The 12,956-nt window shown below is 35.9% G+C and overlaps 1 protein-coding gene across 3 annotated transcripts in view; it reads right to left on the bottom strand.

Moving 5' to 3' along the window:
• Positions 1 to 12,956, bottom strand: part of EML5 (EMAP like 5) — a 159,060-nt gene that overhangs the window by 17,545 nt on the left and 128,559 nt on the right. For 2 of the 3 annotated variants that reach the window (XM_081830082.1, XM_081830083.1), the window contains 4 exons: positions 7,637 to 7,715; positions 6,143 to 6,272; positions 3,849 to 3,947; positions 1,600 to 1,620 (listed from right to left, as the gene is read on the bottom strand). In XM_081830082.1, coding sequence (XP_081686208.1) covers positions 1,600 to 1,620; positions 3,849 to 3,947; positions 6,143 to 6,272; positions 7,637 to 7,715 — 329 coding nt within the window. The remainder of the gene's footprint in view (positions 1 to 1,599; positions 1,621 to 3,848; positions 3,948 to 6,142; positions 6,273 to 7,636; positions 7,716 to 12,956) is intronic. The other variant, XM_081830084.1, reaches the window with a different exon arrangement.

Raw genomic sequence — 12,956 nt, 5'->3', positions numbered from 1 at the left:
TTTTTTTAAAGATTTTATTTATTTATTTGAGAGAGCGAGAATGAGAGAGAGAGAGAGTACATGAGATGGGGGAGGGTTAGAGGGAGAAGCAGGCTCCTCGCCGAGCAGGGAGCCCGATGTGGGACTCGATCCAGGGACTCCAGGATCATGACCTGAGCCGAAGGCAGTCGCTCAACCAACTGAGCCACCCAGGCGCCCTAAACACAATGTTTTACCAGGTAATTTGATAACAACACAATCCACACCTCACTGTGCCTTAAAAGTGTGACCTTCGGGTACCTGGGTGGCTCAGTCGGTGAAGCTTCTGCCTTTGGCTAAGGTCATGGTCCCAGGGTCCTGGGATCGAGCCCCGCATCGGGCTCCCTGCTCAGCGGGGAGTCTGCTTCTCCCTCTCACTGTCCCTCTGTGCTCTCTCTCAAATAAATAAATCTTTAAAAAAAAAAAAGTGTGACCTTCAAAGTCCACATTCCTTTTTTGCCTTGTTTTGACATGATGCATATACACTGGTTAGATAACAAAACACAGTGCTGTGGTGTAGCTTGCAACCTGCCACGTTATAAGCGCATCGCTGCACTCCGAGTGTGCCAAGCAGCAGTGAGCAGCAGTGACAAGGGGGTCACACGTGGTCTCTGGCGCAGCTGCTACACACCGACGTAGCACAAAAGCCGCCACAAACCAGGCGGAACCGAATGAGCGGGCTGGGTCCAAAACTTTTCTATGGATGTTGAAATGTGAATTTCATATTTTCATGTGCTGTGAAATTTTCTTTTGATTTTTCCCAGCTGTCTCACTTAGTAAAAACTATACTTAGCTCATGGGTTATACAAAAACAGGTAGTGGGCCACATGAGGCCCCAGGGCTGCAGTTTGCCAACCCCTGCTCTTGAATGTAACCAAGAAAGCAAAAACACTGCCTGTTGTGTTGGATAAATTTGTAATTAACAACCAAATCACAAAATCATGCTTCATCCTGGAGGAGAGGGAGGTAGATACACATCATGGGGAAATATTTGTATATCAAGCTGCTATTTTTACTATATTATGTAAACTGAAAACTGAATTGAAAAAGCCTAGTGAATACCTAAAAACAATGGACACATTGCTTGGTAGCTTTATAGAGTCACAAAGCTATGGTCAAGATCAATAAGAGAAAGTTATTTTTAAACCTTAAGTGATCTGTTGATCTAGTATGCACAATAATTGGAATGATATATAAAAATAACAATTAAAATTTTACTTTGAGGCAATATAATTTATTGATTCATATTTAAGATTAATTTTACTCCCACCTCACTCTTAGCAGCGATATGACACTGGCAAGTTAATACCTACCATGAAGGATTCTGGCAATGACTAAATAGGTAATACATGTAAAGTGCTTACAATCGTGCTGGCACATTAAAAAGGTCAAAATATATTAAGTTTTAAAAATAAACAACTCGTATTGTTATTGCAGATAGGGTTCAGTATCATGACATTAGAATATATTTTTCATTAAAAAAAATCCAAAATAGGCTCACGTATTGAATTTCTCTATAAAAATTTGGGCTATCATTACTAAACAATATAACTAAAACAGAAAATGATGAATTTTCCTTACCTGACATGTCTGCTAAATCACCTACAATGGAAAAGCAGCAGAAAAATAATTTTCCATAAATAAAAGCAGAATTTATAAAATTATCACAAAATGATTTTTACACAACATAAATCATAAAGTGTCATATGCAAAATGAATTTTATTATGTTAAACTAAGTAAACTGTAAGTGAAGCCATTCATTTCAATTGTACATATATATTTACATTTCATGTATATGACCGTTCAATCTTTGGATATATCTTAATTTAGTTTACAAAATGCTCTGTTAATAGACTAAAGTTTTAATGTATCTCTGCTTGGCCCTGAGAGTCCAAGATTCTAGCCAAGGGGGAAAAAAATGAATGTAACTGGCTAAAATACCACAAAGGCAAATATTTCCCCTATGACCTATATGATTTTTAACAAAGAGAGCCATAAACATTTTAGACAGTGTTTTGTGTTTTGCAGGTATTATACAAGCTTGGCAGGCAAAGTAACTACTGATTCAATTCTCTTTGGGTTCAGAACAGAAACAGTCCCTCACTCTTTGGTCTTCTCTTGAGTCTATCTTATACTTTATTAGCCATCAGTAAAAAATTTCTCTATCTATTCTGTGGAAGGGTACGGTGGGGCAAGGCATAGGGCTGCATATATGATCTAAAATTCACCTCTGTACTGCCTGGACTTTGACTTGGAAGGACGGAGATGGGGAGATAATTAGCCATTCCACATTTCCCTACAGTGCTGCCTTTCAAAATAAAAGGAACAAATGCAAATACTGAATCATTAAGTTGTGCACCTGAAACTAATATTACATTAGTAATATTAGTACATTAGTAACATGTCAATTATATCTCAATAAAATAGGGAAAGGAAAAGAGGGCCAAATTTCATGAAAGATTATATTTGTGACCACAGCATTTCTTAATCAAAAGAGAAAACCACAGCACTAATATGTTAAGCAAAGCTGCTTAAAAAAGGGAGAGAAGAGGAAAGAAAAGAAGGAGCAAAGCTGGGAAATGGAAGAACCATACCTTCTAGAATTCTATTCACGGTATGCAAATTCCATTAACATAGAGATTTTGTCTTTTTTTTGGTAAGCTGCTTGTATCCCAGCACCTAGAACAATACCTTGTGCATGGTACATGTTCAGTAAGTTTGTTGAATAAATGAATTTAGCTTAATAAAAATTAACTGAATAACCATATGCCAAGAGGCACTAAACTAGGCTTTCATGACCAAAATGGTAACATTATCTTATTTTCCGTGCAGAGTAAAAATAAGACTTTAATTTTTAAAAATGTAGTGAAAAAAAGGGCCTAGACTCAAAGATTAGAATCTTTTGTATGTAATGCACAAAGTACCAGTCTACTTCTTGTTAAAATAGAAAAAATTTACAGAAAGGAAGAATACTAAAGTGGTGTAACTGCAGAACTAAGCAACCCAGAGATCAAGTTTCTGATTGATCAATTTAGTATTTGTATGAAAAATGAAGATATTAAAAGCATAAATTAATCTACCCAAAAGAAAAAGACACCTGGAAAGCTGGCTTAGCAACTGAGGCCCACCGAGACCCAACAAACCCAATGACATCATTTTTACAAAGTACGCCAGGAGTTATGAAGTTCTGATTGACCAAATCTATTATGTAGTATTCGTAGTGATCACTGATGGCTGGATATGTTCTAAATAGACCTGCTATTTTCTCATCATTTTGCTTACAGAGTGATGTCCTTTGAGTTTTTTAAAGAGTTAAAAGAAGACACAAAGACAGGGGGTTTTAAAACAGCTGGCAACTTAGATCAGTGCCAAAGAAAAGAGGCAGAAAGATTTACCAGCATGGTCACTTGGTTTCTCTCTTCTTTCTACTCAACCCCAGCTGCCACAGATGCTGTGCGCCTGTCAGTCTAGTTACTTCCTGGCTCCCCTTATTGACCATTTTCTCCTCAAATTCTTCCTTTCTGCTTAATATGCTATATTAAAACCTTTCTGCTGATCAGAAATTTCTGCTAAAGGACTAAATCCAACTATGTCAATCACCATAAAATAGTTTATTAATTCTGAACTGTCTGCACCAGTTAAGATAACCAAAGTGAGAGAAAGGTACCTGGAAACAATTTATGGTAAAACTGGGTGTGTGTTTTATATACAAATTTTGTACATTTTGAACAATACACAAATATATTTTGCTTTTTTTCTCTAGGATACTGAATTAATTTGAACAATACAATTACTTAAAATTGTTTCTTTTTAAAATATAGAAACATACCTACTTGGCCAGTTGCCACTATGTTGATAAATTTGGGATGCTGATTTACAGTGAGGCACAGTATATCATCATTATGTTCCTGATAAAAACTCTGAGTCCCTATAAAAAAAAATTTGAGAATTAAATCTGAAAACTTTAAGGTATAACAGCATAATGCATTTATCCAGGACAATGAACTGCTCCGTTTAACTTACTTAATACATTTTGGAGCACTCAATGTGTGCACATCATCATAAGGATGGAAAAATGACTCAGAAGTCTTTAAATGGTTAGAGTCCTGAAAGGCATAAACCATGTAACACAAGGCTAAAGACATCAAGTGCCAAAAGAGAGTTAAAGATCCAAAGGCTATGGGAATTCTTATTCTTTTTTAATTTTATTTTATTATGTTACGTTAATCACCATACAATACATCATTAGTTTTTGATGTGGTGATCCACGATTCATTGTTTTCATATAACACCCAGTGCTCCATGCAGTACATGGGGAATTCTTCTTATTGTGGGCATTTGGCACTCTTGGACTGACAGGACAGATTTTGTTAATGTGAAGGTGGGTGGGAAAGGGCATTTCAGGTACAGAAATACTTTAAGCAAAGGTACAAAGACCAGAAAGTATTAAGTATGCATATATATGATTCATTTGGTCAAAGTGTGAGGTCAAGAAGAAATCTGAGAAATATGGCTGGAAGGGCAAACTGGAAATAGAATGATAGAGGATTTTGAATGCCAGCCTACTGAACTCTGTATTTATTCTGTAGTCCGTGGTACTCAAGAATTTTGATCAAAAAAGTCATGTGATTTATCTAGTAGCACTGACAGTGAAGACACCTTAGACATTGTCATGTAGGACATGATAAAGGTTTGTTTTGTGTAAGTACAATGGAAAGGTGGGAAATGAGGTCAGGATGATAGGTTGTAGGTTGGGTCCAGACTACAGAGGGCCATCAACACTAGGTCCTCCAAAAAGCGAAGCAACACAAAACAAAACAATTTAACAATGACATTTGCCAGATCTAATAGTTTAAAACTTCTCTTCAAAGTGAAATGTGCTTTATATTTCCCAGAGCTGAGAGTTCAGTGACAATAAACAAGTAATTTTATGTTCTGTTGGCTAAGTTTGAAGAAAATCAGCTAATAGATCAAAACTTCCTAGACTGTAAACATAGCAATGTACCCCAAACTGGAGAGGACAAATAATGACAAGTGGAGAGGTGCCTATCCTCCCTTCTGCTCTCTCTACACCCCACCAGTAGAAAGGTGATTAATTACAAATCAGAAAATTAAAGAAAATTACAAGTATAAACATGAAAGTATATTTACATATTCCTTTCTAGATCATCTTTTCTTATTCTCTATTCTCTTTGAAGGATAGGTGAAGCCTCAAAGAGGATCATCTAAGTATTTTTTAAATGACCCAAATTATTAAACTGAAAATCACCACTGATTACTGTGTGATCTTGGTGAATCCTTTTCTTTAGGAAACCAAAAGAGGACTATCATATTAATGATTAATACAGAATAGGCATGGGGGATTAGGACTCACATAATCTATTCTTTACCTATTCAGAGTGAAGCTATCAGAGGAAAAAGCCAGGAATGTTTGAACTAAATAATCTCTATTTTTATTCCAACCTTAGACTTTATGAAGTTTATAATTACATATAAGAAAACAATTCAAAATTAAATAGTGAATGTCACTAGCAGGATTATACATCATTGGTCATCAAATCATAAGAGAACTTTATTTGCTTTTCAACAATCCAATCAGTTAAATAAACATCAAGAAATATTTTCTCACTATGAATCAAACAAAGTATCACCACAGTAGAGTCACAGGGAAACAGCTTTCTTATTATCTTCCTTGGCTTTCCAAGGCCTCAGTAAGAACACTGCCCACTTCACCCCACTCCCCAGCAATCACTCACCCAACATGCTACTTTTAATCATTACCTAAAAGAGACAACCACTAAACCATCCATTTTCATGTTAAGGTTAGGAAATAAAGTTACAAATGGTTTCATTATAAAACATGGTTTCAATGTATAGTAAACCTTCACTTTACTAATAGAGACCTATGAGTACTTTTCATTATGAAATCTTTTTCTGCTGTTATACATTCTTAAGACTATAAGTTTGGTTATTTGAAATATTACTAGAAAATTCAATAGTATGAAATATATTCTGGACTTATGCAATTTAATTATTTATAGCTTTAACAAAGAAATGTAAGGTTATAAATAAGTGAATTCTAAAGTAAAAAAAAGTGGAAGATGGAGAATCAGAGTTTCCTACCTGTAGCAACATTATGCAAAATTCCAACGGATGCAGTGTGATAAATTATATCATCACCATCATTTAGATAGTGAACATTATTCCTACAGTCTCTTCCTCGATAGCCAAAAACAAGCTCCAACACAAGGTCCTATAACAACAATAAAACCATTATACAATTCCTTATCTCTAAATGTTCACCATTATTTTTGTATATAATATTGGTATCATCAGTCAAAATGGAGGATGCATTTTGATGTTTTACAAACTTCAAATACAAAATTAAGTAGACAAACTTCTCCGTAATGTGCTTTGGGCAGCTGAAACACACACTCTATACTTTCCTACATAAAGTTATAGAAAAGGAAAAGAGAATCAGAAGGTCATTTGACTTCAAGAATGTGTTGGGGTGCCTGGATGGCTCATTCGGTTAAGCATCTGCCTTCAGCTCAGGTCATGACCTCCAGGTCTTGGGATCGAGCCACATGTTGGGCTCCCAGATCAGCCGGGAGTCTGCGTCTGCCTTTCCCCCTGTTTGTGCTCTCTCTCAAATGAATAAATAAAATCTTAAAAAAAAAGAGTTCATGTGTTAAACACTGAGATACTTCTTGTGTCCAAAAGAATCATTATTTTGATTTGTACTGTTAGTAAAAATAGCTAATCTGCATATATAACTCAGCATACATTATGTCCAAGTGCTGAACATTTGAGACGCCAAAGAGTATAGCAGCGTTGGTGCAGAAAACTAAGTACACCATCTCTGATAACTCACGCTAAAGTTCTAGCAGGTAATCTGCCACTGAAAGTGTCCCTTTTCTTTGACCTTGTGGGCTTCGTGGGGTAATGAGTACAACACTCACTATCCCACAGATTTAGGCCTCATTTTTTATCTGATTTAGCAGTTTGCTTGTGGCTGCTGATACTGGAATTAAGAGCCTGGGAGAACTTTCTTGCTCAATTATTGTGGTAAGTTCCTTTGTTTGAAAGTAGAGCCTTCACTGAACCCTACAGTGAACAGATCACATGGGGTATAAACTTTGACTTATAAATTCAAACCACTAAGTATAAGGCACTGCCAAGGTACCTGCACTTCTATAAGCCATAGATCTTTCACATATATTTATATTTACCAGTTGTCTGAGAGTTCAATTCAGGGTATTATTCATGGAAAACTTTAAAAAAAAAAAAAAGACTAATATAAATACAAAGAAACGAAGGATATCAATCCAAAACTCAGACTTGACAACTAGGCAATCAAAATTTTATGACCAAACAAAAAAGATTCTCAGGGACACCTGGCTTGCTCAGTCGGTAGAGCATGTAACTTCATCTTGGGGTTCGAGTCCCATGTGGGTGTACAGATTACTTAAAAACAAAATTTTAAAAAGATTATTCAGTATGTTTATTTTCATAAAACCTAATGACAAGATTTGGCTGCCTAACAAGAAGGGAATGGAATGAATTCTGAATACATTTTAAAGCACAAGTTAACACTGGGGAAGGGGTTCTCCTTACCTCTATAGGTCTCTTTTTCTTGCCAACATTGTTTGTCTGGAGTTTTTCTGGCCTTGGTGGGGCTCTGCTCACGGGGGGCCTGAAACGGGAAAGTGGGAATGAGGAAAGGCATCCATTATCAGGTGCCTTCACTGAGCCTCCTTCACCTGCCCACTGGACAGAGAGGTCTGACACACCTTCACAAAAATGAACCCAATCTGTGTTCCTCACTAGACCGTGCCCTCTTTATCTTGATATCTTCTAAAGCCAGAAGGTGGAAAGAAGATATTAGAACTTTAATTCATTTTATTTTAACTACTTTGGTGTATGTTTCATAATGTAAATAACATATTAGCACAAGAGCAGACTGTTTATAGATAAATATACAAATGTTAGTTTAACATACTCAAAAACTTCTTGATGGGATGCATTATAACAAAGCCTAGATTACTGCTCTAAAGTGTCTACCACAGTATCTTGCACATGGCAGGTGTTCAATACATTCATCTTGAATTTTGAAAATATTTTTATGAACTTTCTATACTGTTGGCAATATAAATTATGTCGGAATTCAAATTTGTACTCATTACTTGCTCCACCAGGCCCTTTACCTTCCCTTCTTCCTGAAGTCTCTAGTGAAGTCAAGTCAATCAAACATTTTACAGTTACATAAAATTATAAATCATACAACACTTTCTAAAAGGTAATTATATTACTTACTATTGCCTTCAACTCCTTCTCTTCTTCTCTATTCTCATTATTCACTAAACATTCATCAACTTCACCTAGAGAGTAGCTCTCACATCTAGCCCCCTCTTCTCTGTTTCCACTACTAGTTCAGGATCTATTTATAATGTCCCATTAGGTGTACAGAGTTCCCATTTTGAATCATTTAAATGTGGAGGCTCTTAAAATGCCTAGGAATAAACTCAACCAAACAGGTGAAGGACTCTGAAAACTATAAAACACTGATGAAAGAAACTGAAGATGACACAAATGGAAAGACATTCCATATTCATGGACTGAAAGCATTAATATTGTTAAAATGTCCATGCTACCCAAAGCAATCTACAGATTCAATGCAATTCTTATCCAGATGCCAACAGCATTTTCCACAAAACTAGAATAATACTAAAATTTGTATGGAACCACAAAAGACCCCAAATAGCCAAAGCAATCTTGAGATAGAAAAACAAAGCTGGAAGTATCACAATTCCAGATTTCAAGCTATATTACAAAGCTACAGTAATCAAAACAATAGGGAACTGGCACAAAAACAGACATCTAGATCAATGGAACAGGATAAAGAACCCAGAAATAAACCTATGGTTATATGGTCAATTAATCTATGAACAAAGGAGGCAAGAATATGCAATGGAGAAAAGACAGTTTTTCAATAAATGATGCTGGGAAAACTAGACAGTTACATGTAAAAGAACTGGACCAATTTTCAACCAATTTCTTTGCCACCAGCCACAGCAACATTTTTCTAGGTATATCTCCTAAGGCAAGGGAAACAAAAGCAAAAATAAACTTTGGGACTACACCAAAAAAAAAGGCTTTTACACAGCAAAAGGAACCATCTACAAAACAAAAAGGCAACTTACTGAACGGGAGAAGACATTTGCAAATGATATATATGATAAGGGATTAATATCTAAAATATATAAAGAGTTTATACAACACACCACCAAAAAACCCCAAAAAAACAGAAAAACCCCAATCTGATTAAAAAAATGGACAGAGGTCCTGAATAGACATTTTTCCAAAGATGACATACAGATGGCCAACAGACACATAAAAAGATGTTCAACATCACTAATCAGCAGGGAAATGTAAATCAAAACCCCAATAAGATATCACCTTACACCTGTTAGAATGGCTCAAGTAAAAAAGACAAGAAATAATAAATGTTGGTGAGGATGTAGAAAAAAAGGAATCCTTGGACACTGTTGGTGGGAATGTAAATTAGTACAGCCACTATGGAAAACAGCATGGAGGTTCCTCAAAAAATTAAAAATAGAAATACCATATGATCCAACAATTCCACTATTGGATATTTAACCCCTTCTAAAAATGAATACACTAATTCAAAAAGATATATGCACTCCTTTGTTTATTGCAGCATTATTTCCAATAGCCAAGATATGGAAGCAACCTGTGTTCAGGGATAGACAAATGGATAAGGCGTGCGCACACACACACACAACTATTATGCAGCCATTAAAAAGGATTGAGATCTTGCCGTTTGTGACAATGTGGATGGACCTAGAGGGTATTAGGCTAAGTGAAATAAGTCAGACTAAGACAGACAAATACCATATAATTTCACTCAGATGTGGAATATTAAAAAAAAAATGAATCAACAAACAAAAAGCAGAATCAGACCTATAAATAAGAGAACAAACTGATGGTTGCCAGAGGGAAGGGGTAGGAATGGGCAAAATAGGTGAACGGTAATGGGAGGTACAGGCTTCCAGTTATGGAATGAATAAGTGACAGGAATAAAAGGCACAACATAAGGAATATAGTGGGGGCGCCTGGGTGGCTCAGTCGTTAAGTGTCTGCCTTTGGCTCAGGTCATGATCCCAGGGTCCTGGGACTGAGCCCCGCATTGGGCTCCCCGCTCTGCAGGAAGCCTGCTTCTCCTTCTCCCACTCCCCCTGCTTGTGTTCCCTCTCTCACTGTGTCTCTCTCTGTCAAATAAATAAATAAAATCTTAAAAGAAAAAAAAGGAATATAGTGAATGATATTGTAATAGTATGGTATGGGAACAGATGGTAGCTATACTTTCAGTGAGCAGAGCATAATATATAAACTTGCCAAATCACTATGTTGCATGCCTGAAACTAAAGTAACTTTAAGTGCCAACTATACTCAAAAAAAAAATTGTGGAGGCTCTTTTCCTAAAATCCTTTGTTTAATTAAAAAAACCCCATCTCATTTAGTTTATTTTTATCTCAGATAACCATTATTCAAATGTTTAATAACCTGAATACTGGATCTAAATCAATCACGCTATCAACTCCCCTTCCAAAATTTTTTTTTTTTAAGATTTTATTTATTTATTTGACAGAGAGAGACACAACACAGTGAGAGAGAGAGAACACAGCAGGGGGAGTGGGAGAGGGAGAAGCAGGCTTCCCGCTGAGCAGGGAGCCCAATGCGGGGCTCCATCCCAGGACCCTGGGATCATGACCTGAGCCGAAGGCAGGTGCTTAACGACTGAGCCACCCAGGCACCCCCCCTTCCAAATTTTAAGTGAATATTCAATTTGTAACAACTAAAGCAGAAAATGACATGAAATGACTTTGCTATGGGAAAAAAAAATCCAATGTGTGATTAAGTGCATAAAATTAAAGGATAAAAACATATTTGCATTTTCACAAGGATTTCCAGGTTACACATCTATAAAAGTGGATGAAGTGCTCCATCTTGAACACTCAATATAAAAGAAGTGAATACTTTCATACATGACATGAAGTAGTATGTAGAAGCAAATAACCATGGCTGGTGACATAAAAATTGCATGCACTTAAAAGAATATATAAAGAACTCTTCAAATTACAGAAATTACAAAGGTTTGGTTTCAAACCTTTTTCATATGTTTTGAATGTAAGTAATAAATATAATTCAATTTATAATATTTAACATTTAAAAATGTTTCTCTTAGGACCTATTTCTTTATTTAGAGAGGGAGAGAATCTCAAGCAGGCTCCACGCACACTCTGATGTGGGGCTTGATCTCTTGACCCTGAGATCATGACCTGAGCCGAAATCAAGAGTCGGTCACTCAACCAACTGAGTCACCCAGGAACCCCTCCTTAGGGCCATTTTAAAGAATGGCCTTGGCTTTTCTTCTAAGTCAGTTCTGTTGGTGAACTTCATTGAGTGTTATCATCTGACAGCTTTAATTGTAACCCAAGCAAGAAACAGGTAATTTTTATCCATACAAACCTGTGTAACAGTTAAGTGTATTTTAATTTTTTAAAGATAACTTATATATTTTTGTTTAAATAAAGTTATACAACTTATAAAATTATACAAGTTGAACAAATAAAGCTTTGGTAAAGCAATTACTTATGTAGCAGAAATCCAATAATTAAGATGCTATTTGTTTCAGTGATACTGATTTTAGTGGAGAAAAATGTGGAAAACTGTGAACAGAGGTAAAGAACACCAAGTAACACAGCTCATTAATGGTAAATATGAAAGATGATAAAAATACAAAATTAGGTCTCATAAAGTATAACAAAGAGAGAGGATTACCTGGAACCTCTTTTTAGCAGCAAATATAAAAGGGAAAAGATTACAACACAGATTTGAATTTAAAACACTAGTAAAATACTTCTGTAATAAAATATTTTTATAAATTTAATGCAGGTAAAACATACTGCATATATTAAAGGGCTATTGTTTTTATTTATTACCGCATAGAAGGCTAAAGTTACTCCATTAATGGCAGGGAAATCAAAAGAAGGCGAAAAAAGAAAAATGAGAATTGAACATGTTCTATGTTGTAAACTTTAAAGCCTACTGTTCTTATTTTTCTACAGTGCACTGTGAATTTCAAACAAAATACTGAAGCCTATCCTTGTTCTTAAGTGTGGGAGTAAAATGGTAACAACCAAGTTAAAAGGTTGGTCATACTGGAGATGCTATTAAGGAAACTGTCTAAGGAGGTGAAGCCAACCCCTCCTCTGACCCAGGAGGGTTTCTCAGTCAGCCAGTCCAGCCTAGCAGGCAAAGTGAGTCACTCAAGATCATACTAGCTTTGGGATTTTGCTAGTAAAGGAGGCAACTTAAAGGAACTCCTTTAATAACATAATGACCAAAAGAGAATTGGAAGAGATCACAAAGGTGATCTCATCCACCCTCCTACTGAAACCAGGAAACTTCTTTACACGTCTAGAACATCCCTTTGTAGCAGTGACGGACAAATGGTCACCTAAGCTCTTATGAAAACTGCTTATGAAAGGGAGGTCACTTCATAAAATTCACCCACACCCAAGACAACAATTACATCTCCACTTAGCTTTGTTTTCAAACAAAGCTAAAGTGTTTCCCACTGTAAACTGTTAGTGTCCCTTTAAAATCACTCCTGAATAAGCTACTTCAGATCTGACGCTAGATCTGAATGTTTTATTTGTTAAAATAGTCTAAGATATGTGGCCTTTTTGAAGTCACATCACACTCTAGACTCCTATCTTTGTACATATCACCCCTGTTTAAAACAAAAATGAATTTCTGCTGCTGTCTACCAAATAAATTAAGGAGTACCTTATATCTGAGTTTCTGTACAATCTGGTCTTATATCTATTTTTTTCATCCTTATCTCCCA

Source organism: Leptonychotes weddellii, chromosome 9 (assembly GCF_054177405.1).
Source record: "Leptonychotes weddellii isolate Sample4059 chromosome 9, ASM5417740v2, whole genome shotgun sequence".
In the NCBI taxonomy this organism is placed as follows: Eukaryota; Metazoa; Chordata; class Mammalia; order Carnivora; family Phocidae; genus Leptonychotes; species Leptonychotes weddellii.
Note: the sequence above shows the minus strand (reverse complement) of the source record. Positions and strands in the feature narration are given on the sequence as shown.